Here is a 27,455-nt window from a genome sequence, read left to right on the forward strand (position 1 = left end):
CAGACTTTTGACATGGGACACCTAGGCTGTGGCAACTACTCCCTATGGTCGTGGTTCCTCATATTGCAAGTCCGCTGGTGAACCTAGTACATGCAACATAATTTTGGTCTGTTGCCACCCCACTGTCTGCCTGAAGCTTGTCCTCTCTCATAGAAGTTGCAAGTCCTGTAGAGCTCTAAAAGAGGCATGTGCAACATTGCTTAAAGTCAAGACAAAAGTGGTATGAAGTGACCAGCAATGACCGCGTCTTATCGCTTTTCTTCTTTACTTTAAGCCATGTTGCACAGCAGCACGGGTTGCTGTGCAGCGAAAAACAAAAAGTGCTATGACACGGACAGCTTTGCCTTGTAGGGATAAATACCCAGGCAGGCAAAAGAGTACAAGAGCTGGCTGACTATAAAAACAATGTTAAGATAGCACAAAATTATATAATAAAAAATGATTTAAGCAATGGACTGGAATGATATCAAAAGGATATACTTTAATATAAATATAAGATAGACATATACATAAAAAGTAAATAAATTACACAATAGACATATTTCATAAAATTCATTTGTTTGTTCTCAAAAAGAGAAATTCTTTTTCTTTCATAACATATGGCTGTATATCGTGTATCAACGCGTTTCGACAAACTTGGTTGTCTTCGTCAGGACAGAAACGGATGGTCAGCCAGTTTTTCTAAACAAAAAGATATGCAATGATAATAATTGAATAAATTTCAAAGTCACAGTGCATTGCTTTCTTATAAACAATAACAATAAAATTATTATAAAACACTTTCAAATATCTCAGCCAGACTAATGTAATAATACATAACATTTTTTAGAAAAGTAGTTGGAAAAAAGCATACATTGTTCATTTTGTCACAGTTATCCAAAACACAGGACTTTATTTTTAGCAAAAAAAGCAGACATGTGTTGTAACTTCATAGAAGTCGGTGTGACAAGCCACACGCAGAAGGTACAGAGGAGGAGGGAAGGGCCAGCAACAAACAACAGACAGAAGGGTAGGAGGAAGCAACATGAGGGAGGCACGGGGTGGAGGATGGGAGAAGTAACAACGGAGGGGGCAGCAACAGGAAGGAGGTACGAGGGAAGGAAAAGCAATAAATGACAGTAAGAGGAGTGCAGGGGGACAAGCAACACAAAGGAGGATCGGGGGAGGAGAAAGTGATAGAATGGACAGCGGGGGTGTGGTGGGACAAGCAACACAAGGGAGGGAGGCAGACTGCAGACACATACACTACTACCCCACTACTCGACGCTCCACCCCACCCCACCCTGCGCCATTCTCTGCCATTTCACACAAGGCTACTCTACTCTACTCCGTCCCACTTAACTCTACGCCACTCTATGATATTTTACTCCACTCTACGCTACGCCACTCCACTATATGGCACTTCACTCTGACACTTTACTACTATCTATACCCCTCCAGGATACACCTCTCCATTCTATGACACGCTGCTTTACTCCACCCTACGCCACTCCACTCTATGACACTCTACTATACTCCACAATACTCTAATCCACTCTATGCCATTATATGCTACTCCATGACTCTAATCCCCTCAATGATACTTTACAACGCTTTATTCCATTCTATGCCCCTCCACGCTATGACACTTCACTCTACTCCACAACAGTGTACTCCACTATAGTCCACGACATGACTCTCTACTCTACGACACTCTACTTTACCTTTCGGCACTCCACTCTACGCCAATTCACTCTACGCCACTCACTTTTAGCCATACTGAGCAGAGCCACGCTAGTGGCACAACTTGAATTAAACACTTTGGCAAAACCAATAGCTCTTACATAGGCAAGACCTATTGCCTTTGCCAACGCTTTTTTGGCTTTAGTAACTATAGCAGTGCAGTTTGTGAATAGCAATGGACTTCCTCTTTTGTGGGTGGGTGCCTGTCCCTCACTAAACCCCTCCCTAACCCTCTCTTAACCCCACCATACTCCTACCTCAATTCCTCCCATTTATTCATATATATTCTCCATTTATCAGTCAGAGGTGTAGCCTTCCACAAGGTTAGTGCATAGCATTTTGCAATACGTTAACAGTACTTTTCTAGTACTACTAAACGTACTACAAAATGCAATTTGTGAATAGGCCCAACAGTTTAAAAAAAACTGCTGGTTTAGGAGCTGACCGTCCGTCACCCAGGCGTTGAGCCCCTGGTACATGAATATTTTCAATGTAAAACATTTTCTCTCTATTAATTTTTTTTAATCCTCCTTGGTATGACAACTACTCCTCCTCCCCTCACACCCCTCCCCCCCCCCCCCCCCCACACACACACACAAATGTGAACAAAGCATCAGTCCGAGTTCCATAAGCAGGCACGATTATCAGGAGGTAGACGCCAGTTTGCTACAACGGTGACAGGATGTTTAAGTGAACGCCAGAGCAGAGATTGCGGCTGGTCACGTCATCAGGCCGCTCCAGCGTTGCTAGTTGTTGATGTCATCGCACAGAAAAAGCCACCGTCGCGAGACACAAGCACATGACAGCTACATGTTATATGTACGCGCTGTAACTAATCATGAGCCGAACATCTTGTATATTATACATCGCAATATTTTATCTTGAGTATAGTTATTTCGAAATGTATTAAGAACAAAAGTAATCCTTAAATACGACCACCCCCAACACACGTTTGTATTTATTTCAATGTCCTGCACTTGAGTGTTTGCAAAGCTGACTACTGTCTTCCGAGGGGCGCAGCAGGACAGCACGTTCACATGTCAAATATTCTCGCCGCCCTTTGACCCGGCAGCAATCCGTCAATGCCGTGCGTACTCTGCTTCTTGGTCCCTCAAACCCTCCTACGCCCATTAAACCATCCCAAGCCACAGCCTGGTTACCATACCTCGTCCCCATTCACTTCAAGGCTAAATCAACCCGCAATCGATTAGTTAATGTTCTCTCCATCGACTATTCGCGGCTCTATTAAGCTACACGCGATGTAACCTTCCTCGCTCCTTTAGGTTTCTCAGTTGTCACACGATACATTTTTTTATATTGTCGAATAGCTTTATTTATGTGGTGCTGAGCGTTCTGAAGACCCGAGGTGTGCATGCGGGATGAAAGAGGCGGGGTGATCTTTAAACAATAGGCGTGTTCTAAAAATATTTGCTGTAAATAAAGATGGGGCCTCGTCACACACGAGCTGTGATGTTCTGAGCAGATTAGTGCGCACGCGACATGTTCTACTTTCCTTACCATTGCTGCCTCTCAACCCTACTTCAGTTATGTTGTTCAATATGGCTCCTAAATTCACAAAAGGGGCCAGTAAATAATTGCTGTCATGGGAGGAAAAATTGAGAGATGGTTTGAGCGCGCGCATGCGAGGGTTATCCCAGAGTTTTTGCTTGGCCTGATCTACACCCAACCCAACTATGTACACACTTTAGAAATGTACCAGAGTGGGGTGGGCTAATGGATAACAACAGCGGGCTTCTGAATGTGAACGTTTAAGTTCAAGCTGCGGTGCCAGATGTTGTCAGGCAGAACTCAGATTCACATATTCAGTAGAAAACCACTGCTTCCTTTGTCGTCCTTGCTTTCTCCCTTTGTCACTGTTTCTCCCCCTTTCCATCTTTCTCTCTCTTGCTCTGGGTCAAAGCCGGATGATGAAAGAATAAAAGCTGGACTCCAAAAACTGGACTCCAAAAATGAGTGTCGGTGCAACCCCTGTGGCCATTTTTTGTCACCGTAACTCCTGCGAAATGCCTTTGTATGTATCACTGAATGGACCTTACCAGCAATGTCCTTAATCTTGGCTTTATATCCTCCAAAACCAACGTTACCGCGTAGGCAACTCCTTGTTTTTAATGAAATACTTCCGACATGCAATCATTTGCATATGCACCAACAACATCCAGTCACCCGAGTGTTTATGTAGATGGTGAAGTGTCACCTCAATAATGCAATATCTACAGAGCTGCTAATTGGAGCAGTTAAGAGATTCTTTGCTCATCTGGCCCAGCTCCAATTCCCTCCTTGACAACGGACACAATATATGCCTTTGCTTTGTAACGAGCACCTACAAGAAGAGAACTGTAGGAAGCTTAAAATACAAGGTGTGCCTGTTGCTTCCAACCTGTTGTCTACATATTATGTTTCTATTACGCTTCTGAAAGGGTGCATGCCTTTAAAGCATGGGTTATCAAACACGGGCCCAATAGATCAGATTCATCAGCTTATCAGGATCTCCACATGGGCTATATTTACATACAATTGGAATCATTTGCCTTACAATGTGAGCCAACTTGGGCAGCGGTCTTAGAGCCACATACGCTACTGCTGCATTCACTGTATCGTGTTTTCAAGCTACCAGGTCATCATTTGCGTGCTTCTCACAGAACCTCTGCCAGATTACTGTAGGGATAATGTGATCAAGTTAGGGAAAGAGCATCAACTTTATGTGTCCTACAATCATGGCCTTGTTTTGCTTTCTTAACAGAAACTTTAATTTCTTGCTAACTTTATTTGTTTCAAAATTTAGAGGATAGGGGCAGGGCCGGGCTGGGAACCCAAAGCAGCCTTGTGAGTTTTCTCAGACCAGCCCCTATTGAAGCACGGCTTACCACCAGGAGGCTGGAAACCCATGTTTCCTGATTTTGTGTCACTTGTGGACGATATTACAGCATAGCTGCAAAACTGGCCCCCAGTAATACAAGCGGCCCCCACTGCTGAAAAAACGTCCCACACCCTTACAGCCTCTCAGGGAAACACAGGGTGCCCGGTGCGGCCAGTCCGGCCCTGGACAGGTTTGCCACTGCAAAGTCTTCATCAGCAATGCCCCCAAACAAGGCCCTGTATCATCAACATCCTAATCCTGATTCCGGGCCACCTACAAAGGTAATACCTCCATCAACATCACTGATGGGTGCACAAGCCGAACTGTAATTAATACTTCTGTCTGGGAAGTTACTCCACTCTGTACATTTATCAGAAGGCTAGGCTCTAATATCCTTGGACAATAATGCATATAGTCTTAGCAGTGGTATCCCTATAAGTGGTTGCTTCCAGTCATTTAAGTGTTGCCCAATTGCCTTATTTCCACCAGCCTTAGCAATTAGGCTACTATGCATTTATGGCTCCAAACCAGATGGCGAACTGTAATACTGTATGGGCTCCAATCATGGGAGAGCTATCCCTGTGCATGGTTACTCAAAGTCTTGCTAGTGATGTCTTTTGCATTGTCGTGACAGAAATGCATCTATGCATAACTGTCTCCCTTAGCCTGCGGTGACAACCCACTGAATTATTAGCAGCATTCCTAGCAGGGACACAACTAAACATTCTAGCACCATAGCCTGAGATGCGATACCACTCTTTCCTCCAGGTCTGTGAATGATGTACCTATAAATTCTTATTTGGAGTTAGTCTGAGATACACAGTTGCATTGCTACCTCCATTACAGGCAATGGTCTTACAGACATCCTTCAATTCAATCAATTTGATATTATACATTCACTAATACTGGTAGTGATGTTCTTATGTACCTATGGCTTAAGTTCCAACAGTGATTTTACCACACATTAATGTCATCAGATTCAGCAGTAACATACTGGTGGACAACAGCCACCTGAAGGTATTATGGTCACCAGTTCCTTCATTAATGCCCCTAAGCATTGGTGTTTCTTGCCCTGCAGTGAGGTTCTATGTATTATTGAGAATGGCTCCAAATGCATTAGCATCCCCAGCCCTAAAGATATTCCCATCCCCAGCCCTAAAGATATTCCTAAACTGTATTGTTTGGATTCCGGACAAGGAATTCCCTATGAATTATTGTTCACAGTAGCCACCCCTCCAATGAAAGCAGTTCTGGCAGTGATGTCATGAGCATCATTACATTTAATCTGGATGTGGAGTACTTTAGTACTATTGCTTCAGTGATGTCAGGCAAGTCCCTCTGTGTTATTGGCTCCAACCCTGGCATTTCTATCTCATTACATTATTGTGTCACGACTTGCAGCAATACACCAATACAGCAGTTGCCCTGATACCAGCAGTTCTTCCCTACGCACTATGGCTGTTGGTCCTGGCCGCGAAGTGCCCGGTCACCTGCTCTCTGCCACCCAACCTTGGCAGTGATTATTCTGCATTTGTGCCTCACCCAGAACAGCCCGTAATGCATCCATATATAATTGCCTCCTTTCCTAGCAGTGATGCCTACTTGTATTAGTACCAAAAAGCATAGGATAAAACACCGCGTTTACCACATTACTGGCAATAATAATCTACAGTTGAAAGGGGGTGATGCATTACGGCCTGGCAGAGATATCCCAGGCATTTGTGGCTTCCCCCATGGCAGTAGTGTTTCCAATCTATTGAGTGACATCCTTAGTAGTAATGCCCTAGTACTGAAAGTAATGTCCCCTGCGTATTGAATTTAGTTTCAATAGTAACGTCATATGCATGATCACTTTCGGCCCAGGAAGTGATCCTCACCAGTTTTGGCAGTGGTGGCCTATGCATGATTGCTTCCAGTACTGGCAGTGACAGGAAATGCATTATTACCTCCAGGTATGGTAGCGATGGCCAATGCATTAATCCTCGAGGTTTGGCAGTGGAGGCCTATCCATTATTGCTTCCAATTTGGGCAGCGGTGGTCCTTGCATTACTGCCTCCACTTTTGGCAGTGGTACCCTGTGCAGTAGATCCTCCGTGGTCTGCCAGTGATGATCTTTGTATTATTGCCTCCACTTCAGACAGTGATGGCTTATGCATCATTACTTCCAGTTCTGGTTGTGACGCTATATACATTATTAGCTCAATTACTAATGGTCATGACCTATGCGTTATTTCCTCCAGTCTGGCAGTGGTGGCATGTGCATTACTTCCTTCAGTTCTGGCAGTGGTGGCCTATGCATTATTGTCACCAGTTCTGGCAGTGGTGGCCTATGCATTATTGCCTCCAGTTCTGGCAGTGGTGGCCTATGCATTATTGCCTCCAGTTCTGGCAGTGGTGGCCTGTTTTTACTACCTCCAGTTCTGGCAGAGGTGGCCTACGCTTTACTGCTTCCAGTTCTGGCAGTGGTGGCCTATGCATTACTGCCTCCAGTTCTGGCAGTGGTGGCCTGTGCATTACTGCTACCAGTTCTGGCAGTGGTGACCTATGCATTAGCGCCTCCAGTTCTGGCAGTGGTGGCCTATGCATTATTGCCTCCAGTTGTGGCAGTGGTGGACTGTGCATTACTGGCACCAGTTCTGGCAGTGGTGGTCTATGCATTACTGCCTCCAGTTCTTGCAGTGGTGGCCTGTGCATTACTGCCTCCAGTTCTGGCAATGGTGGCCTACGCTTTACTGCCTCCAGTTTTGGCAGTGGTGGCCTGTGCATTACTGGCACCAGTTCTGGCAATGGTGGCCTACGCTTTACTGCCTCCAGTTCTGGCAGGGGTGGCCTATGCATTACTGCCTCCAGTTCTGGCAGTGGTGGCCTATGCATTACTGCCTCCAGTTCTGGCAGTGGTGGCCTGTGCATTACTGCCTCCAGTTCTGGCAGTGGTGGCCTGTGCATTACTGCCTCCAGTTCTGGCAATTGTGGCCTATGCATTACAGCCTCCAGTTCTGGCAGTGGTGGCCTGTGCATTACTGGCACCAGTTCTGGCAGTGGTGGCCTATGCATTACTGCCTCCAGTTCTGGCAGTGGTGGTCTATGCATTACTGCCTCCAGTTCTTGCAGTGGTGGCCTATGCATTACTGCCTCCAGTTCTTGCAGTGGTGGCCTATGCATTACTGCCTCCAGTTCTGGCAGTGGTGGCCTGTGCATTACTGCCACCAGTTCTGGCAGTGGTGGACTGTGCAGTACTGCCACCAGTTCTGGCAGTGGTGGCCTATACATTACAGCCTCCAGTTCTGGCAGTGGTGGTCTGTGCAGTACTGCCACCAGTTCTGGCAGTGGTGGCCTATGCATTACAGCCTCCAGTTCTGGCAGTGGTGGCCTGTGCATTACTGCCTCCAGTTCTGGCAATTGTGGCCTATGCATTACTGCCTCCGGTTCTGGCAGTGGTGGCCTGTGCATTACTGCCTCCAGTTCTGGCAATTGTGGCCTATGCATTACAGCCTCCAGTTCTTGCAGTGGTGGCCTGTGCATTACTGCCACCAGTTCTGGCAGTGGTGGACTGTGCATTACTGCCTCCAGTTCTGGCAGTGGTGGCCTATGCATTACAGCCTCCAGTTCTGGCAGTGGTGGCCTGTGCATTACTGCCACCAGTTCTGGCAGTGGTGGACTGTGCAGTACTGCCTCCAGTTCTGGCAGTGCTGGCCTATGCATTACTGCCTCCAGTTCTGGCAGTGGTGGCCTGTGCATTACTGCCACCAGTTCTGGCAGTGGTGGACTGTGCAGTACTGCCTCCAGTTCTGGCAGTGGTGGCCTGTGCATTACAGCCTCCAGTTCTGGCAGTGGTGGCCTGTGCATTACTGCCTCCAGTTCTGGCAATTGTGGCCTATGCATTACAGCCTCCAGTTCTTGCAGTGGTGGCCCGTGCATTACTGCCTCCAGTTCTGGCAATTGTGGCCTATGCATTACTGCCTCCAGTTCTGGCAGTGGTGGCCTGTGCATTAATGGCAATGGTGGCCTATGCATTACTGCCTTCAGTTCTGGCAGTGGTGGCCTGTGCATTAATGGCAGTGGTGGCCTGTGCATTAATGGCAGTGGTGGCCTGTGCATTACTGCCTCCAGTTCTGGCAGTGGTGGCATGTGTATTACTGCCTCCAGTTCTGGCAGTGGTGGCCTGTGCATTACTGCCACCAGTTCTGGCAGTGGTGGCCTGTGCATTACTGGCACCAGTTCTGGCAGTGGTGGTCTATGCATTACTGCCTCCAGTTCTGGTAGTGGTGGCCTGTGCATTACTGCCTCCAGTTCTGCAGTGGTGGTCTAAGCATTACGGCCTCCAGTTCTTGTAGTGGTGGCCTGTGCATTAATGGCAGTGGTGGCCTATGCATTACTGCCTCCAGTTCTGGCAGTGGTGGCATGTGCATTAATGGCAGTGGTGGCCTGTGCATTAATGGCAGTGGTGGTCTAAGCATTACTGCCTCCAGTTCTTGTAGTGGTTGCTTGTGCATTACTGCCTCCAGTTCTTGTAGTGGTGGCTTGTGCATTACTGCCACCAGTTCTGGCAGTGGTTCCTGCAATTTTGGGTGTGCACTGAAGCATGTATCATGCATCTGCACCTAACCAATACATCCTATGCATTACTGCTGTCCGCTGCCTGTGCAGGCAGTTGTGTTCTAACCTAGGTATTGTGACCTGAAGTCCTGGCAGTCAGGCCACTATGCACTGTTATTCCATATGCAGAGTACAGTTTAAACGTTACGATATATGTACATTTCTATCCAATCAAAAAAAAAAAGAAGAAAAAAAAAGGCACTGAGGAACAAGTGAACAAATTCATATCTTTAACGAACTGGCACGCAATAATCGTGACAATTGTCTTCTAAAATTATTCTGGACTTCAAAAACACCACCTTCAATTAACTTAATTAGCAGTTCATTACACTATCTGGTCAACACTTAAGCATCACTCCACAGAAAGTGCAGATTGTTTCGCGTTCTGGTAGCAAAACAAACTCAAATGGTATATCCATATTCACAAATGTTACCAAAATGTAAAGTGGCTCGTTGATGGTGCCCTCAATAAACACAAAAAGCCTCTTCTTTCGTCCTAAATGAATACAATTACAAAACGTTTGACAGTGTCCCCTTATTCCTGTAGTCCAGATGGCAATACTGTATCCATTACTGCCACAGGGACTGCAGCACGTTCTTATGCATGAATGGTATCAGTCCTGGCAGGGAAGATGCTATGCAATGGTGGCTCAAACTCAATTATTGTTTCCGGAGGTTGCATAAATGCCTATGGGAGCAGATTTACAAGCACCTTGCGCCTCATTTACGCCGCCGTTGCGTCCCTTTTGAGACGCAGCGGCGGCGCAAATCCTGCTCCATGGTGCGGGGGTACTTACAACGTGACGCATCTGGGAGATGCGACACGTTGTAATGCCCTGCGCCACATGTAGGCGTTCCTGTGCGGGGGGGGGGGGCGTTCCGGCGCAGGAACGCCTCCTAAAAGTGGCTGAGTGAAATCTACAAGATTTCACTCAGTCACTTTTAGGCCCATGCTGCGTTAAAACCCTGCGCCTGCCTGAAGCAGGCGTAAGGATTGACGCAGCATTAACTAGATAGGGCCCCCAGAGCATTGCTGGAGCTGCGTCGCGCTTGCGACGCAACTCCAGCAATGCGTCACTTTTACGCCACAGATGCGTCACGCATCTGTGCCGTTTTTGCACCATGGTGCGCCGCATTGTAAATGCGGCGCATCCATGCTGGCGGAGCTGTGGCGCACAATAACTGGCGCATCCCTGCTGATTTGCAGGGATGCGCCAGTTATTGTAAATATGCCCCTTTATGTTTAGTTGCTTCAGCCTTGGCAGTAATGTCCTTATGCATCATGTCCCTAAACCATGTATGATGCTCCTAAGCAAAGCATTAATGGCTCTGGTCCTATGGCTGTACCTATGCACTACCGTCTCCAGTGCTGGTAGTGACCGCCCTGCCCATTATTGCCGTAGAGTTTACAGTGCAAGCCCTACACATCAATGGTCTTGTACAAATTATTACCTACAGTCCAGGTTAAAAATTAGCTTGTGCACAGGACCACTGGAATTAGGCGATTTGCTGTCACAGTATTTTCCTCATAATTATGAATTTACATCACTTGCCATATAATCAATTATCTGCTCCTTTACGCGCCAAACTTTAAATAAAATACGGGTGTTATTCAAACAGATCAAAAGTTACTATAAAGGCAGCACCCCACAAGGCGAAATGAGGTGTCCAACCCTTTGCAAAGGTGAACTGGACAACTTTAAATTGCTGATTCAGGAGATAGAAGTGAACGAATGAGATGAAAAATCTGCCCAAACAGCATTAATGTGTATTACAACGCTGAAATAGCACAATAATCCTGCTACAGAATGTGTCCCATTATGAAGTACAATCTACCCTTTTCTCAAAGCATAATTGAGTCAACCCTGCACAGATTTTGTCTGCCACAATTCCAATGGCCCCATCTAAGCATTAATAGTTTCAGATTAAAAGAGAAGTTGGTTACTTAGTGCTTGCAGCCCTGGAAATGACATCTCAATGCATCACTATTAATAGTCATAATCGAATGTATTGTTGCAATGTGATCTTATTCAATACATTCTCAATTAATGGTGGAGGACGTGCCCTGTTCTTTATAGCTCCTTCCCTGACAGTGGCCCCCATATGCATTACTGTCTTGTATTCTGACAGTTCCAAGATCTATGCATTGTTGCCTCCAGTCTTGGCAGTGAAGTCCCTATGCATGAATGCAGTCAGTCCAAAGAACTCCGTCCAAGCAGTATTGCCCCAGTACCAGCCGTGAGATCTCTGAGCGTTAAAAGCCTCGCTCTTCATCATAGAAAACTTTTGATAGAACAAATCTAACCAAGCCAATGACACTCAATGCATTAATGGACCAAGGGCTGACAGTAGTGCCACAATGCAAATTACTTCATGACCTGAGAGCAATCACTATGGATTATTGCCTCTATTGCTGGCTCCATCCTATGCAATGTTGCCTGAAGTCTTAGTAGTGATTTCAATTGGCATTGTCTATAACCTTAGAATTAACCACCTTTCCTTAGACATTATTACCTTCAGTTATGGAAGCAATCGACTGCACCTTATATTGTATATTTTACCCTGTATTTGTTTCTTAAGCATTCTCTGTAATTGTTGATGTGCAAACTCTGCAAAGCGCTCGGATACCCTCGGGTCAAGTTGGAGTTATATAAAACTCAAAAAATAAAAACAAATAAAATAAAACAATATCCTACAGTTGTTACATTGATGATTATGCATATTTGCCTTAAGCTCTGTAAGTGATACCCTATACATTATAACCTACAGACGTGGAAATGCTGACCTGGTCTTGACAATTATCTTATGCTCATTATTCCCTCAAGCAGTTATACTGTATGATATGGCACTAACAGTATATGCATTGTTGCCTCCAGTAGTGCCAGTGACACCTCGAGTAATGGCCTCCGGTAGTGGCAGTGACACCTCGAGTCATGGCCGCAATGGCCTATGCATTATAGTCTTACACACAGGCTGCGACACTGCCAGTTCTGAAAGGGAAGGCCTATGTATTATCAACTCTACCATGGCCATGCTGTCCCAGTTCTGGCACTGATGTCCTAGTCTGTATTCCCTTCAGATTTAGGCGTTATAATAGGCCCATGAGAGCACATACATAGTTGCCACCAATCTCGTAAGGGGTTCTTTCATTTCTGTCAATCACAGTCTATGCACTAGTGCATCTGGTCCGGCCTCGATTTCTGACAGTGACAGCCTATCCATTCTTGCCTCCTGTGTTGACAGTGTTCGCATATGGATAACAGCATCCAGGCCTGGCCATGACACTGCCACTTCTCAAAGTTCCCAATGCATGGCAGACTCCAATCCTGCTGTGAAACAGTAAAGGTATCGGATCCTACATCTGACCAACCCGGATCTCAACAATAGAAAAAACAGAACAAAGTGGCTGGACAGGATTATTCGCAAAACAATTCCCCAGACACACAGTCAATCTGTACCATGTGACCACTGGATTTGATTTTCCAAACGAATTTATTTTTCTTTTTTATACATTTATCAGCAAAATTTTTTGAAAAACAGGCACAAACAGAACCACTGTCAGATCAAAAGGTTCATATATACAGTATCTACAAATGTACACATTTACAAATTAGCAAAAATGAATCAAACAAAAGTGGTTAGACACACCAAAAAAAACCAATAACATATATAATAATCCACATGAATGGCAATTATATACAGTGCAAAGATTAGTCCATAAACAAAAACAAAAAACAGGCACCAGTCCTAGGGATTGAAAAACCAAGTGACAGGCGGGATTGAGATCGAAAACAAGCCTGCCTGTCAGCGAGAGCCTGTGGTATAATGTTTAATAGGGTTGCGGGGCTAGGGTACAGAATGGTGAGATGATTTACATCCTAGCAGCACCCTTTGTTGTAGCCACAGGGTGGTACTGTCGACGCGTTTCGAACCTCAGTATTCAAGGTTCTCTTCAGGACGGGGACTGGGAAACAGATTCTGGCAGTGACCCTTCCAGTACTGGCATTGGCAGTCTACACATTATTGCCTTTGGCACTGGCAGTGACAGCCAGGGCACTATTGTCCTCGGTCCTGGCAGTGAAAGCCAATCAATGCATTGTTGCCTCCCCTTCCTTTCTCACAGTGGCCCGTGTATTATTGCCTTCGGTCCTGGCAGTGACAGCCAGGGCACTATTGTCCTCGGTCCTGGCAGTGAAAGCCAATCAATGCATTATTGCCTCCAGGAATGGCAGTGGGGCCTTCCTTTCTCACAGTGGCTCGTGTATTATTGCCTTCAGTCCTGGCAGTGACAGCCAGGGCACTATTGTCGTCGGTCGTGGCCGTGAAAGCCATGCAATTAATTATTGGCTTTGGCACTGGCAAACTATGCATTATTGCTTCCAGTCCTCCCAGCGACATCCTTAGTCATTACTGCCACTGACAGCACGGGTATTAATACATCCAGTCCTGGCAGTAACACACCCAGTTTAAACATTGATCAATGTATTAAGGGCGCCCCCTTGGTAGTGACATCTCTGGTTCCCACAGGGACCTGTGCATTACTGCCTCCAGGCCTGGAAGTGGCATCGCCAGCTCGCACAGTGACGTGTGTCACTGCCTCCAGCCCTGGAAGTGATAGCTTCAGTTTTCACAGTGGCATACCTTTGGCACAGGCAGCCTGCGCATTAGTGCCTCCATCCCTGGCAGCAACAGCCTAGTCATTACGGCCTCCGGTTCTGCCAGTGCCAGCATGGGCATTAATACCTTCAGTCTCGGCAATTACAGCTACAGGTCTCAGAGTTCTATGCATTACTGCCTCCAGGCCTGGGAGGCCTTGACACCTCCAGTTCCCACAGTAGTCTATGCATGCATTATTGCATCCACTTCTGGCAGTGACATTATCTGCACGAGCTCCTCCAATTAGGGACTAGATATCCAATGCATGTTTGCCCTCAGCAATGGAAGTGACGCCGACTCCGTGCACTAACATTATGCATTATGGTATGCAGATGTGAGAGAAATGTCACCAGATTCTAGTAGTGCTCTGGTTTTGTTTGCACTCTTAATTATGGCAGGAATAATAAATGATTAAATGGTCCAATCCAGACAATTATATTCTTTTAATTAATGTTCTCAGCTCTGGCAGTATGGGCATTGCTCTGAAGTATAATGCAAAATCCGCTATGATGTCTAACGGCTCACGGTAATGCCACAGATGTGTCCGCTCACAGCCCAATCCCAGGACGAACCAGTGTTGCTCGGTGCCCACAACCCCTTGCATGTCACACGGACTCACCATTTGCTCGGCGGCTTCCAACGCCGCCTCCTCCTCATCCTCTTCGGTGGTCTCGCTCCCGCGCAGCGCCTTCCGCACCCGCAGCTCTTGGCGATCCCGCAGCAGCTGCAGCTCGCACAGACCGGCCAGGCTGCCCCGCAGCCAGCCCCGCAGGCGGCTGCGGTCCCCGCCGGGGTTGATGGAGAAGGCGCGGATCATAGCGGCGCTCCCGGGGGCGAGCTCCACGTTGCTTGGCGGCTGCCACCAGACTGCAGCCTCCTCGGCGCAGGCAGCTCTGCCGCTCAGGTCTCGTGCACGGCCTGTCAGCGATTCATCTGAATACGCCCTTCCCATTGGCCCGCCGGACTGCCTCTGACAAGTCACGCCCCTTTTCCGCGCCTACATTGGTCAGCACGCCTGGCAGCTTTGCATAAACGCGCCCTCAGTAACGTTTTCCTTTTTACTGAGCCTTTGACAATTTTAATATAAACATGCCCTCCTGCGCTATCATTGGAAGCGGTTGCTTTTTATTATTTTGTATATTGGTGGCAGACTGTCATAAGCACAGGGACGTTGAACCAGGCTAGGGGATCGTCTACCTAGCCACGCCTTGGCTCAAGGCCATTGGATGAAGGAGCTGTGGGCTCTGGAGAGCCGATCAAAATATGGAAATCCGAGACCCAAAATAAACACAGTCGGCAGGATGCACGAATGGATGACTGGAAAGGTATTCCATCGAAAGAAAAGAGACAGTAGGCTACAGACATCTCCATGGAAATCAAAGATTCTATTGCAAGGCGGAAGGATGTGTTTTACATCAAAGAGAAGCACTGCGATCGGAAAAATACGGAAAACGTAGTAACGAAAATAATTCTTTCCTGTCCTTTCACAGTGTGCCTAGATGGCATACCCTTCATTCGGTTAAATGTCGCGAGCACAAGAAACACACCTCACATAATGTAGAAGAGGCTAATTTAATAAAGAAGATATGAATTACAAAAGCAGCATACCAACATTGGCACATGCCTTACAAACTACAAACTTTACCTCACTATAAATCAATGTGAATATGTCCAGCAGGGTCCCCCTTCCCCTTATCCCCCCACCCCCAATAGTCTTTTCCCTAACCCCACCTACTACATCTTTCCCTGTTAGTCGTGTTGTGCACCAGTGTGGCTGTTGTTCAGCATGGCAACAAGGTAGTGGGTGAGAGTGGGGTTGTGGTGGAGTGGTGTAGACTGAAGTGGAGTGGGGTAGATGGAAGTGGGGTAGATGGGGGTAGAGTGGGGTAGATTGGGGTTGAGGAGGTAGATTGGAGTGTGGTAGATTGCAGGTAGAGTGGGGCAGATTAAAGTGTGTAGCTTGTGGTAGATTGGAGTGGGACAGATAGGGTAGAGAGGAGTGGGGTAGATAGGTATAGAGTGCATGGGGCATATAGGGATAGAAAGAGGTGGGTTAGTTTGGTGTAGAGTGTGGTGGAGTGGGGAAGATTAGGTTAGATTGGAATAGAGTGGGGTAGATTGGAGTGGAGTGGGGTAGACAGGAGTGGCACAGACTGGAGTGGAGCGGAGTAGGGTAGATTGGGGTAGAATGGAATGGAGTGAGGTAGATGGGTGTGAAGTGGAAGGGGGTAGACGGCAATGGGTTAGAATAGAGTGGGGTAGATTTGAGTGGAGTGCGGTTGATTGGAGTGGAGTGGATTTGGGTAGAGTGGAGTGGGGTAGTTTGGAGAAGAGTGGAGTAGGTTAGATTGGGATGGAGTGGAGTAGGTTGGAATGGGGTAGGTTAAAGAAGAGTTGCGTAGATTGGGGTAAATTGGAGTGGAGTGGGGTAGATTGGGGTGGAGTGGGTAGATATGAGTGGCGTGGGGTAGATGGAAGTGGTGTGGGGTGGATTGGAGTGAGAGGCATCGGAGTGGGTAGATTGAAGTGAGGTAAAGTAGGGTGGGGTACATTGGGGTGGGGTAGATTTGATTGGAGTGGGGTGGATAGTGGTGGATTGGGGCTCCTTAGGGTAGGTTGTGGTGAGTGAGGTAGACTGGAGTGGACTGGAGTAGGTGGGGTAAATTGAAGTGGATTGGAGAGGAGGGGTTGATTGAGGTGAATTGAAGTGGAATGGGTTATATTGGGGTAGATCTGAGTGAGGTAGAGTGGGGTGGGTTGGGGTAGACTGGACTGGGATATATTGAGGTGGAGTGGGGTAGATTGCAGTGGAGTGGGGCACATTGGAGTGGAGTGGAGTGCCTTGGGTCGTTTGGGATAGATTGGAGTGGGATAGATTGAAGTGGAGTGGAGTTGGGTAGATTGGGTGGAGTGGAGTGGTGAAGATTTGAGTGGATATGAGTGTGGTAGTTTTGGGTGGAGTGGAGTGGAAAGGGTTAGATTGGTGTAGGTCAGAGTGAGGTGGGGTAGATTGGAATGGGATATATTGGGGTTGGGTTAATTGAAGTGGGGTGGGGTGCATTGTGGTGGATTAGGGTGCATTTGGGTGAATAGAGGTAGATTGGAGTGGAGTGGGGTAAATTGAAGTGGAATGAGGTAAATTGGGGTGGATTGGAGTGGAGTGAAGTAGATTAGGGAAGATTGGAGTAGGGTAGATTAGAATGGGGTTTATTGGGGTGGCGTTGAGCGGAGTGGGTGCATTGGGGTTGATTTGGGTGGATTGGGGTAGATTGATGTGGAGTGGGGTAGATTGCAGTGGGCTAGATTGGGGTGGAGGGGAGTGGAGAGGGTTGGAGTGGGCCAAATGGGAGTGGGGTGAAGTGGGGTTGTGTTCTGTTTTATATTATTGCCAATGTTACTCTAAGAATAGAATTTTGGAATTTTTAGCACTGGTGGTTCCTCGTGGAGGTTCCAGGCTCGAGTCAGTTTGGCTGGATGCAGCTGCCAGGGAACATCGTGCGCTGTCTTTAGTTCTCTGCATATAAATCAATTCTAATTACCATGCTTTTAAATTGCACACTTGTCATCTGCCATCTACTTGGTGTGAACCCCACACATTTTGACAATGAGCGGGTCCATTCAAGGGCAGCACCTTTGTCTTCATAGCACCTGCAGGACCCTCTGCAAGATTCCCGCCATATGTTGTGAGCCATATTTATTTTTGCCGGAAGGTAAAACAAAAAATTCAACCTGAAGCACGTGCCTTATTTTATTCCTTCCTGCCTGATTCTGGGGACCGTTAAGGAGACTGCAGCACTAATCTCACTCCTGTACTCAGACAAGCTGCACCCGTTCCTTGCCAGAGCCACCTCAGTCCAACGCCTCTGGTTAGCGGCACTCGATTGCTTTCTGCAAGGCCCTCCTGCCTCAAAGGGGAAGAGGGACTCTCACTATTGTTTTAAGCGCTAGGACTTTTTCTTGGACCTCAGGTAGCACAGAAACCAGGACAATTGCTCAAAGTACCTTAGTGCACAGGCGCTCTTACCGTAGTTGGACGGTTAACCAGTGGAGTAACGAAACTTGAGGGCCCCCCCCTGCAAACTACATGGAGGGGGCCCCCCTCCCATCCTCCGTGCCAGTCTAGAGCTCTCAGGCCAGCGACACGCCATACTGCAGGGGATGCGGGGCGATTGTTACGCCACTATCACCAATACAGATGGCATAAGTATCACTGGATGGTGGAGTTAAAGGTTGGGCTTAGTCTGCCAGTAGGCTATGATAGGTGGTGGTCCATTCATTACAGGGTCCCTGCCATCAGTACGCCAGGGAAGTTTGCCCAATTTTAGGTGGGTTTCCTGATGCAGACTCCTGTCATAATATACAACATCAGGCCCACTCATCGTTCAGTTTTGACAAAAGTGCATCCACTGCTCCTTCTCGTTTCCGTTTTAAAACATTAGACAAAGCGACAATGCAGTATTTCAAAAGCAGATGTAACTACAAAGAGCACATTGTGATAATACATTTTTATTAGTAGACAATAGCAATCTTAAGAGGCATTGCAAAGTTTCATAGACACTGTGACCCCAATTCCATCACAGTCTCTCTCTCTCTCTCTCTCTCTCAATGAGTCAGTCGCTCTCTCTCTCAGTCAGTCAGTCTCTCTCGCTCTGTCATTCAGTCTCTCTCAGTCAGTCAGTCTGTCAGTCAGTCAGTCAGTCAGTCTGTCAGTCTCTCTCTCTCTCTGTCAGTCTGTCTGTCATTCGGTCTCTCTCTGTCAGTTTCTCAGCCAGTCAGTCTCTCCGTCAGTCAGTATTCAGACTCTGAGTCAGTCAGTCTCTACTCTCTCTCCACTTTATCTCTCTCTCTCTCCATTCTCTCTCTCAACTCTGTCCACTCTATCTCTCTCTCCACTGTCTCTCCCTCCACTGTCTCTCTCTCCACTCTCTCACTCTCTCACTCTCTCTACTCTCTCTCCAGTCTCGCTCCACTCTCGCTCCACTCTCTCTCCACTGTCTCTCTCTCCACTGCCTCTCACTCACTCCCTTCTCTCTCTCTACTCTCCCTTCTCTCTCTCTACTCTCTCTACTCTCTCTCCACTCTCTCTACTCTCTCTCCACTCTCTCTCCACTCTCTCTCCACTCTCGCTCCACTCTCTCTCCACTCTCTCTCTCTCCACTGACTCTCTCTCCACTGACTCTCTCTCCACTGTCTCTCTCCACTGTCTCTCACTCTCTCTACTCTCTCTCCACTCTCTCTCTCCCTTCTCTCTCTCTACTCTCCCTTCTCTCTCTCTACTCTCTCGCCACTCTCTCTACTTTCTCTCTACTCTCTCTACACTCTCACTCTCTACTCTCTCTCTCCACTCTCTCTCCCTCCTCTCTTTTCACTCTTTCTCTCTCCACTCCCTCTCCACTCTCTTTCTCCACCCTCGCTCTCCACTCTCTCTCTCTCCACTCTCTCCACACTCTCCGCTCTCTCTCTCTCTACTCTCTTTTCACTTTTTCTCTCTCCACTCCCTCTCCACTCTCTCTCTCCACTCTCTTTCTCCACCCTCTCTCTCCACTCTCTCTCTCCACTCTCTCCACTCTCTCTCCACTCTCTCCACTCTCTCCTCTCTCTCCTCTCTCACTCTCTATCTCTCTCCCCACTCTCTCTCTCTCCAATCTCTCTCCACTCTCTCTCTCTCCACTCTCTCTCTCTCTCTCCCTACTCTCTCTCTCTCTCTCTCTCTCTCTCTCCACTCTCTCTCTCCACTCTCTCTCTCCACTCTCTCTCCACCCTCTCTCTCCACTCTCTCTCTCTCCCCACTCTCTCTCTCCACTCTCTCTGTCTCTCTCTCTCCACTCTCTCTCTCCACTCTCCCTCTCTCCGCTGTCTCTCTCTACTCTCTCTCCTCTCTCTCTCCACTCTCTCTCTTCACTCTCTCTACTCTCTCTCTCGACTCTCTCTCCACTCTCTCTCCACTCTTTCTCTCCACTCTTTCTCTCCACTCTCTCTCTCTCCACTGTCTCTCTCCACTGTCTCTCTCCACTCTCTCTCTCCACTCTCTCTCTACTCTACTCTCTCTACTCTCTCTACTCTCTCTCCACTCTCGCTCCACTCTCGCTCCACTCTCTCTCCACTCTCGCTCCACTCTCTCTCCACTCTCTCTCTCTCTCCACTGTCTCTCTCTACTCTCTCTCCACTCTCTCTCTCTCCACTCTCTCTCTCCACTCTATCTCTCTCCACTGTCTCTCTATCCACTGTCTCTCTCTCCACTGTCTCTCTCCACTCTCTCTCCACTCTCTCTCCACTTTCTCTCTCTCTCCACTCGCTCTCTCTCTCTCTCTCTCTCTCTCTCTCTCTCTCTCCACTCTCTCTCTCTCCACTCTCTCTCTCTCCACTCTCTCTCTCCACTCTCTATCCACACACTCTCCACTCTCTCTCTCTCTCTCTTCGCTGTCTCTCTCTACTCTCTCTCCTCTCTCTCTCCACTCTTTCTCTCCACTCTCTCTCTCTACTCTCTCTCTCCACTCTTTCTCTCCACTCTCTCTCTCCACTCTCTCTCTCTCCACTGTCTCTTTCCACTCCCTCTCTCCACTCTCTCTCTCCACTCTCTCTCTCCACTCTCTCTCTCCACTCTCTCACTCTACTCTCTCTCTACTCTCTCTACTGTCTCTCCACTCTCGCTCCACTCCTCTCCACTCTCTCTCCACTCTCTCTCTACTCTACTCTCCCTCCTCTCTTTTCACTCTTTCTCTCTCCACTCCCTCTCCACTCTCTCTCTCCACTCTCTTTCTCCACCCTCTCTCTCCACTCTCTCTCTCTCCACTCTCTCCACACTCTCCGCTCTCTCTCTCTCTACTCTCTTTTCACTTTTTCTCTCTCCACTCCCTCTCCACTCTCTCTCTCCACTCTCTTTCTCCTCCCTCTCTCTCCACTCTCTCTCTCCACTCTCTCCACTCTCTCTCCACTCTCTCCACTCTCTCCTCTCTCTCCTCTCTCTCTCTCTCTCTCTCCCCACTCTCTCTCTCTCCACTCTCTCTCTCTCTCCCTACTCTCTCTCTCTCTCTCTCTCTCCACTCTCTCTCTCCACTCTCTCTCTCCACTCTCTCTCCACTCTCTCTCTCCACTCTCTCTCTCTCCCCACTCTCTCTCTCCACTCTCTCTGTCTCTCTCTCTCCACTCTCTCTCTCCACTCTCCCTCTCTCCGCTGTCTCTCTCTACTCTCTCTCCTCTCTCTCTCCACTCTCTCTCTTCACTCTCTCTACTCTCTCTCTCCACTCTCTCTCCCCACTCTCTCTCTCCACTCTTTCTCTCCACTCTTTCTCTCCACTCTCTCTCTCTCCACTGTCTCTCTCCACTGTCTCTCTCCACTCTCTCTCTCCACTCTCTCTCTACTCTACTCTCTCTACACTCTCTACTCTCTCTCCACTCTCGCTCCACTCTCGCTCCACTCTCTCTCCACTCTCGCTCCACTCTCTCTCCACACTCTCTCTCTCTCTCCACTGTCTCTCTCTACTCTCTCTCCACTCTCTCTCTACTCTCTCTCTCCACTCTCTCTCTCCACTCTATCTCTCTCCACTGTCTCTCTATCCACTGTCTCTCTCTCCACTGTCTCTCTCCACTCTCTCTCCACTCTCTCTCCACTTTCTCTCTCTCTCCACTCGCTCTCTCTCTCTCTCTCTCCACTCTCTCTCTCTCCACTCTCTCTCTCTCCACTCTCTCTCTCCACTCTCTATCCACACACTCTCCACTCTCTCTCTCTCTCTCTTCGCTGTCTCTCTCTACTCTCTCTCCTCTCTCTCTCCACTCTTTCTCTCCACTCTCTCTCTCTACTCTCTCTCTCCACTCTTTCTCTCCACTCTCTCTCTCCACTCTCTCTCTCTCCACTGTCTCTTTCCACTCCCTCTCTCCACTCTCTCTCTCCACTCTCTCTCTCCACTCTCTCTCTCCACTCTCTCACTCTACTCTCTCTCTACTCTCTCTACTGTCTCTCCACTCTCGCTCCACTCTCTCTCCACTCTCTCTCCACTCTCTCTCTCTCTCCACTGTCTCTCTCTACGTTCTCTCCACTCTCTCTCTCCACTCTATCTCTCTCCACTGTCTCTCTATCCACTGTCTCTCTCTCCACTCTCTCCCCACTCTCTCTCTCTCCACTCTCTCTCTCTCCACTCTCTCTCTCTCACTCTCCTCTCTCTCTCTCTCTCCACTCTCTCTCTCTTCACTCTCTCTCCACTCTCTCTCCACTCTCTCTCCACTCTCTCTCTCCGCTGTCTCTCTCTACTCTCTCTCCTCTGTCTCTCCACTCTCTCTCTTCACTCTCTCTACTCTCTCTCTCTACTCTCTTTCCCCACTCTTTCTATCAACTCTCTCTCTCCACTCTCTCTCCACTCTCTCTCTCTCCACTGTCTCTCTCTACTCACTCTCTCCACTCTCTCTCTCTCGACTATTCCTCTCTACTCTCTCTACTCTCTCTACTCTCTCTCCACTCTCACTCCACTCTCTCTCCACTCTCTCTCCTCTCTCTCTCTCCACTGTCTCTCTCTACTCTCTCTCCACTCTCTCTCTACTCTCTCTCTCTCCACTCACTCTCTCCACTCTATCTCTCTCCACTGTCTCTCTCTCCACTGCCTCTCTCTCCACTGTCTCTCTCCACTGAAGTACTGGGTTTTTCAGAACCGGTACTGCTCCGGTAACCCAGCGGTGCCAGGGACAACACCCAAAGACTTCGGGTTCTTCCTGTTCCAGACTACAGAAACACAGAGTCTTCTAGGTGAATTCAAAGATCGAGTTTATTGGCTGCAACCAAGTAACAGGTATCCTAGAAGTACAACACGGTGTATATTCTCAGGAGACTGCTCCATCTTACAAAGCCAGCCTTCTCTTTTTATACAAAATATTATTCTTCAGGCAAACATTTTGAAGTAAGGTAGACGGAGATCAACTGTGGAGAGGTAGGAGCTTTATTTAAGAATAGTCTCCGAGTGGAAAAATCAGTGGCCTCCTCTCTGGCTGGTCAGCTCTCAACTGCCAGGAGATAGAACCATCAGCCTATGGAGAATGTGGAACGCACTAGGCACAGTGCTCCACAATCCATGGCTGACATAACAGGTTACAACATATCCTCTCTCTTTAATAAATCAAAATTACAGAAAACAATACAGCGGAAATAAACTTGAACAAAAAGACAATGTGATCACTTGAAAACACATTGGGCATAAAGTAGACTAGAAATATGCATGTACATTTATTTGCATACGTAATCTTTAAGATAACCAGGAGGAAAACGGTTTCTAAACACTCTTACCTCCTGAATGGGTTGACTCATGATGTTGGAATCTACGGAGACAGGAGTGAGAGTAGAAGTAGTAGCAGAAGCTGAAGTAGAAGTAGAAATGAGAGTTGAAGCGGATGCATCACCCCCCCCTGTAACATACTATCAGAGAAGTGTAGGTCATGAGATCCAATATTATGAGTCAAGTCATGATCTGTCATAGACAAAAATACATTACTATTGCTACCATTGCTCTTCTTATGTTTTACCCAGCTCCTATCTAAGTTTGCTGATTGTTGATTTCCTTTCTGGTACAGTGCTACTCGCCTGTAGTTCCACCTCTCACCATTCTCTAGAACTACACAGTAAGGTAACGTAAGCTTCACTCTAAATGGACCCAAAAATTTCTTAAATGATACACCAGGTCTTCCAGACCGTATTTTTACCCAATCCCCTGGGCAGATCATCCTTGACAAGATCTTCTCATTACTCACTTTACTCTGCACGTGAGTTGGAGATGGGTTAGGCAAAATATCCTTACATACAAGTTCTTTCAACCACGTGGGAACTAATTTTGTGTTAGGAAGTCTCCCACGCATCATCTCAAAGGGTGTTTTGTTGGTAACACTGTGTACACTGGACCGATAGGCCCAAACCATGTCTGACACCATAAGACTTACATCCTGACTACTAGAAATAGCCATCTGAATTACGCCCTTGACTAAACGGTTAGCTCTCTCGACAATTCCGTTCCCTTGTGGATTATAGAGGGACGTGCGGGTATGCTTAATACCACATGAAGATAAAAACGCTTTCATCTCTAAGGATGTCAGCTGCGTGCCGTTATCAGTCAACAAAACAGAGGGCAAACCTTCATCTTTCCAAATCTCCCTTAAGACTTTTATAGTAGTTGAAGTAGTTATATCCCTCAAAAACTTCACTATCAACCATTTCGTGTGTACATCTACTAATACGATGCCAAAGCGTAGACTTTCTTTCAAACAATTCATCGGACCTATAAAGTCCACACACACCGTGTGCCAGGGTACACCAGGATCAGATATATGACCAGGGAAGGTCTGCGACCCAACTTTTAATCGTTTCTCACCATCCTTGCATATCTGACAATTCGTAATAAAGAGATCCACATCAGAATCCATGCCTGGCCACCACCAGTTCATTCTCAACCTCTGTTTGGTATGAGTCTGCCCTAAATGTCCCTCATGAGCTAAAGTGATCAAATTCCGTCTGAGAGACACTGGAGGAACAAAAGTATCCCCTCTCATAATTACTTTGTCCTCACAAATCGATAACTCATCAAGAATTTTAACAAAAGGTCTATTCGTAACGGAAACAGTACTCTCTCTTTTACACCCTTTCTTTATCATATCCTTGAGTTCCACCATGGCACTATCAGCAAGTATGGCATTAATCCACACCTCCTTGTCTAAAGCTTGAGGCTCACACAAGTTCAAAACATCCCGAACAAAAGCGACAGCCCCTTCGTTTTCTTTTTTAAGTACAGCATCCTTGTCAACAGATTCCCAATCTAATGACAATCTTGAAAGACAATCAGCCTGGATGTTTCTCCAACCAGGGATGTGCTCTATTTTATAACAAAACTCCTGGAGACGGGAGGCTAGCCTAGCTAATCTAGCTGAGCACTTTGCATCACCCCCTGGTAACAACACTCTTATAAGAGGTTTATGATCCGTCTTAAGTGTGAATTTGGTTCCCCAGAGATAAGTTCTAAAATATTCACAGGCCCAAGCAGCCGCTAGGGTTTCGCGTTCTATAACAGAATAGTTGGTCTCTGTGGGAGTTAACGTTCTTGATGCAAATGCTACAGTTCTTTCTACACCATCATGAACTTGGGCCAAAACTGCTCCAAGACCAGTAGCACTTGCATCTACTGTAAGTATGGACATTAGCTTCGTATTAAACGGTGTAAGAACTTCTGCACTGCAAATATCCTTCTTAATATTTTCAAAACAGGTTTGTTGAGCCTTCTCCCATGTGAAATTAACCCCCTTCTTCAACAGAGATCTTAAATCAGCTGTTTTAGTGGAAAAATCTTTAATGAACTTGGAATAGTATTCGATTAGCCCCAAAAAGGATCTCAGTTTGTCTTTATCTAACGGAACAGGGGCTAATCGAATAGCATCCAGAAGATTCTGTTTGGGTTTGACACCTTGTTCTGAGATCTCGTACTCTAAATAATCCACCTTATCTAATAAAAACTTGCACTTCTCTCGTCTAAGTGTGAGACCAGATTCTCTAATTTTAAATAACGCTTCTCGAAGTGTGTGATTGTGTTGTTCTTCCGTGTCCCCAAATATCAATATATCATCTTGAAAGAAGATGATGTTCTTAAGTCCCTTAAATAACACATTCATCATTCTCTGAAATATACTCGCAGCAGAGCATAGACCAAAAGGCATTCTGACGCATTGAAAGATACCTTCTGTGGTTATAAATGCTGTCAATGACTTAGAATCATTGTATAACTTTATCTGGTGGTAGGCGTTTTTAAGGTCTAACTTTGAGAAGAATTTTCCTCCACTTAATGCTAAAACCAATTCATTGATATTGGGGAGAGGGTACGTGTCTACAATCACATTCTGGTTAAGAGACCTGAGGTCAATGCAAAACCTAAATTTGCCATCGGATTTCTCCGTGATTACTACAGGCGAAACCCATGAAGAACTCTCAACTGGTTCAATCACTCCAGATTCAAGCATGTCCTGGAGCATTTTTTTAACTGCCTCTCTAGCTACTAATGGTGTTCTGCGCACTTTGTGCTGTACAGGAACAGCGTTGGGCTTCAACAATATCTTATGCACGTAACCCTTGAAACAACCCAAGTCTCCTCTGAACACTTCTTTAGCTTCATTTAATATGTCTTCTAATGAAGGATCTTCCACTACTAACACTTGTGTAGGAGCTCTAGGATTTATAATAATATATAAATCAAACTGGTGCACCCACCCTAAAATAGGTGGTCCATCCCTTGATACATAAACTTTACCATCAATTGTTCTTCCTTTAAATTCAATGGTAGACTCCATAAATCCAATAATGTCAATGGTTTCTCCTTGGTATCCACCTGGATTAATGTCTCTAGGAAGCAATTTCTGGTTAGGCCACAATTTAGTAAATGTGCATTTAGGAATGATGGTATACATTGAACCACAATCTACCATCAAGTCTACATTGACTCCATTGACTTTAAATTCTGCTTTGGGTCTATTTCTTCTACCAACCTGGTCTTTAGGGTCATCTACACACAAGATTTTATCTGAGGGTACAAAAGCACCTTCAATGTCGTCAAATGTAGTATTATTGTCACTGTCAATGGTCGCAACTCTTTGTTTGAACGATTTCCTGCACATGTTTGAAAAGTGACCTTTCCGTCCACATATTAAGCAATTTTTATCTGAGGCTGGACATCTATAATAGTCAGGATTATGAGATCCTCCACATTTGTAACATGACCTAAATTGCTGTCTTCCTCTCTGAAAATTGGTCTTATGAAAATACTTCCCAGGTTTTGATATGGCTGCAACTTCAGATTCCATATTTTGTATTGAAGAAACGTTGGCGTGAGCTACATCATCTTTCTTGCTCATCTCACGCATACATATCTGTGAATGTTCAACAACTTTCGCTATCTCAATAGCGACTTTCAAGGTCGGATTCTTGGCTGCCCATAGTCTTTCTTGGGTCTTCCTACACTTGCACTGTACAATTAGCTGATCGCGCACCATTTCGTCTGTCATGGCACCGAATTTACACTTCAAGGAAAGTTCTCTTAATTTGGACACAAAATCGTCTATAGACTGATTCTCACCTTGTTTGTGAGTGTAGAATTGATGACGATTCATCACTAAATTGACTTCCTTGGCAAATCTTATCTCCAATCGTTTTTTCGCTTCGTCAAAAATATTCTCTATGGCATCACCATTAGGTAGGGTTGCTGTCGGTAAGTATTTAAAAATGCGCTGTCCTTCTTTTCCCAGATTATTCAACAATAAGGCTTTTTTCCTATCAGCACTGAATTTTGATCCATCTATTGCATCGAGATAAGTCTCAAACATAGGCAACCAGTCCTCCCATTCTATTGCAAGTGGTCCTGGAGAGGCTAAAAATATAGGTGGAGTGACTACTGAACTTTGAGTTGCCATAATTGTTTTACAGATGTCTCACAATACTAGGTGTGAATTGTAGCAATATTAAAAAAAAAAAAAAAAAAAAATTTTAATTTTTTTTATTATTATTATTTCCTACTTTGGAATAATATAATTGGGAAACGTTCAAAAAGTAAAAAGAAATACAGAATACCTTTTAAATGCTTCACACCGTAGT

General features: G+C 46.4%; 1 protein-coding gene across 1 annotated transcript in view; it reads right to left on the reverse strand.

Moving 5' to 3' along the window:
• Positions 1–14,728, reverse strand: part of DACT3 (dishevelled binding antagonist of beta catenin 3) — a 273,106-nt gene extending 258,378 nt beyond the window's left edge. Inside the window, exon 1 of the mRNA XM_078660992.1 lies at positions 14,472–14,728. Coding sequence (XP_078517118.1) covers positions 14,472–14,669 — 198 coding nt within the window. The 5' untranslated portion in view covers positions 14,670–14,728. The remainder of the gene's footprint in view (positions 1–14,471) is intronic.
• Positions 14,729–27,455: the final 12,727 nt, after the last annotated feature.

The sequence above is a fragment of the Lissotriton helveticus genome, chromosome 9 (assembly GCF_964261635.1).
Source record: "Lissotriton helveticus chromosome 9, aLisHel1.1, whole genome shotgun sequence".
Taxonomy (NCBI): Eukaryota; Metazoa; Chordata; class Amphibia; order Caudata; family Salamandridae; genus Lissotriton; species Lissotriton helveticus.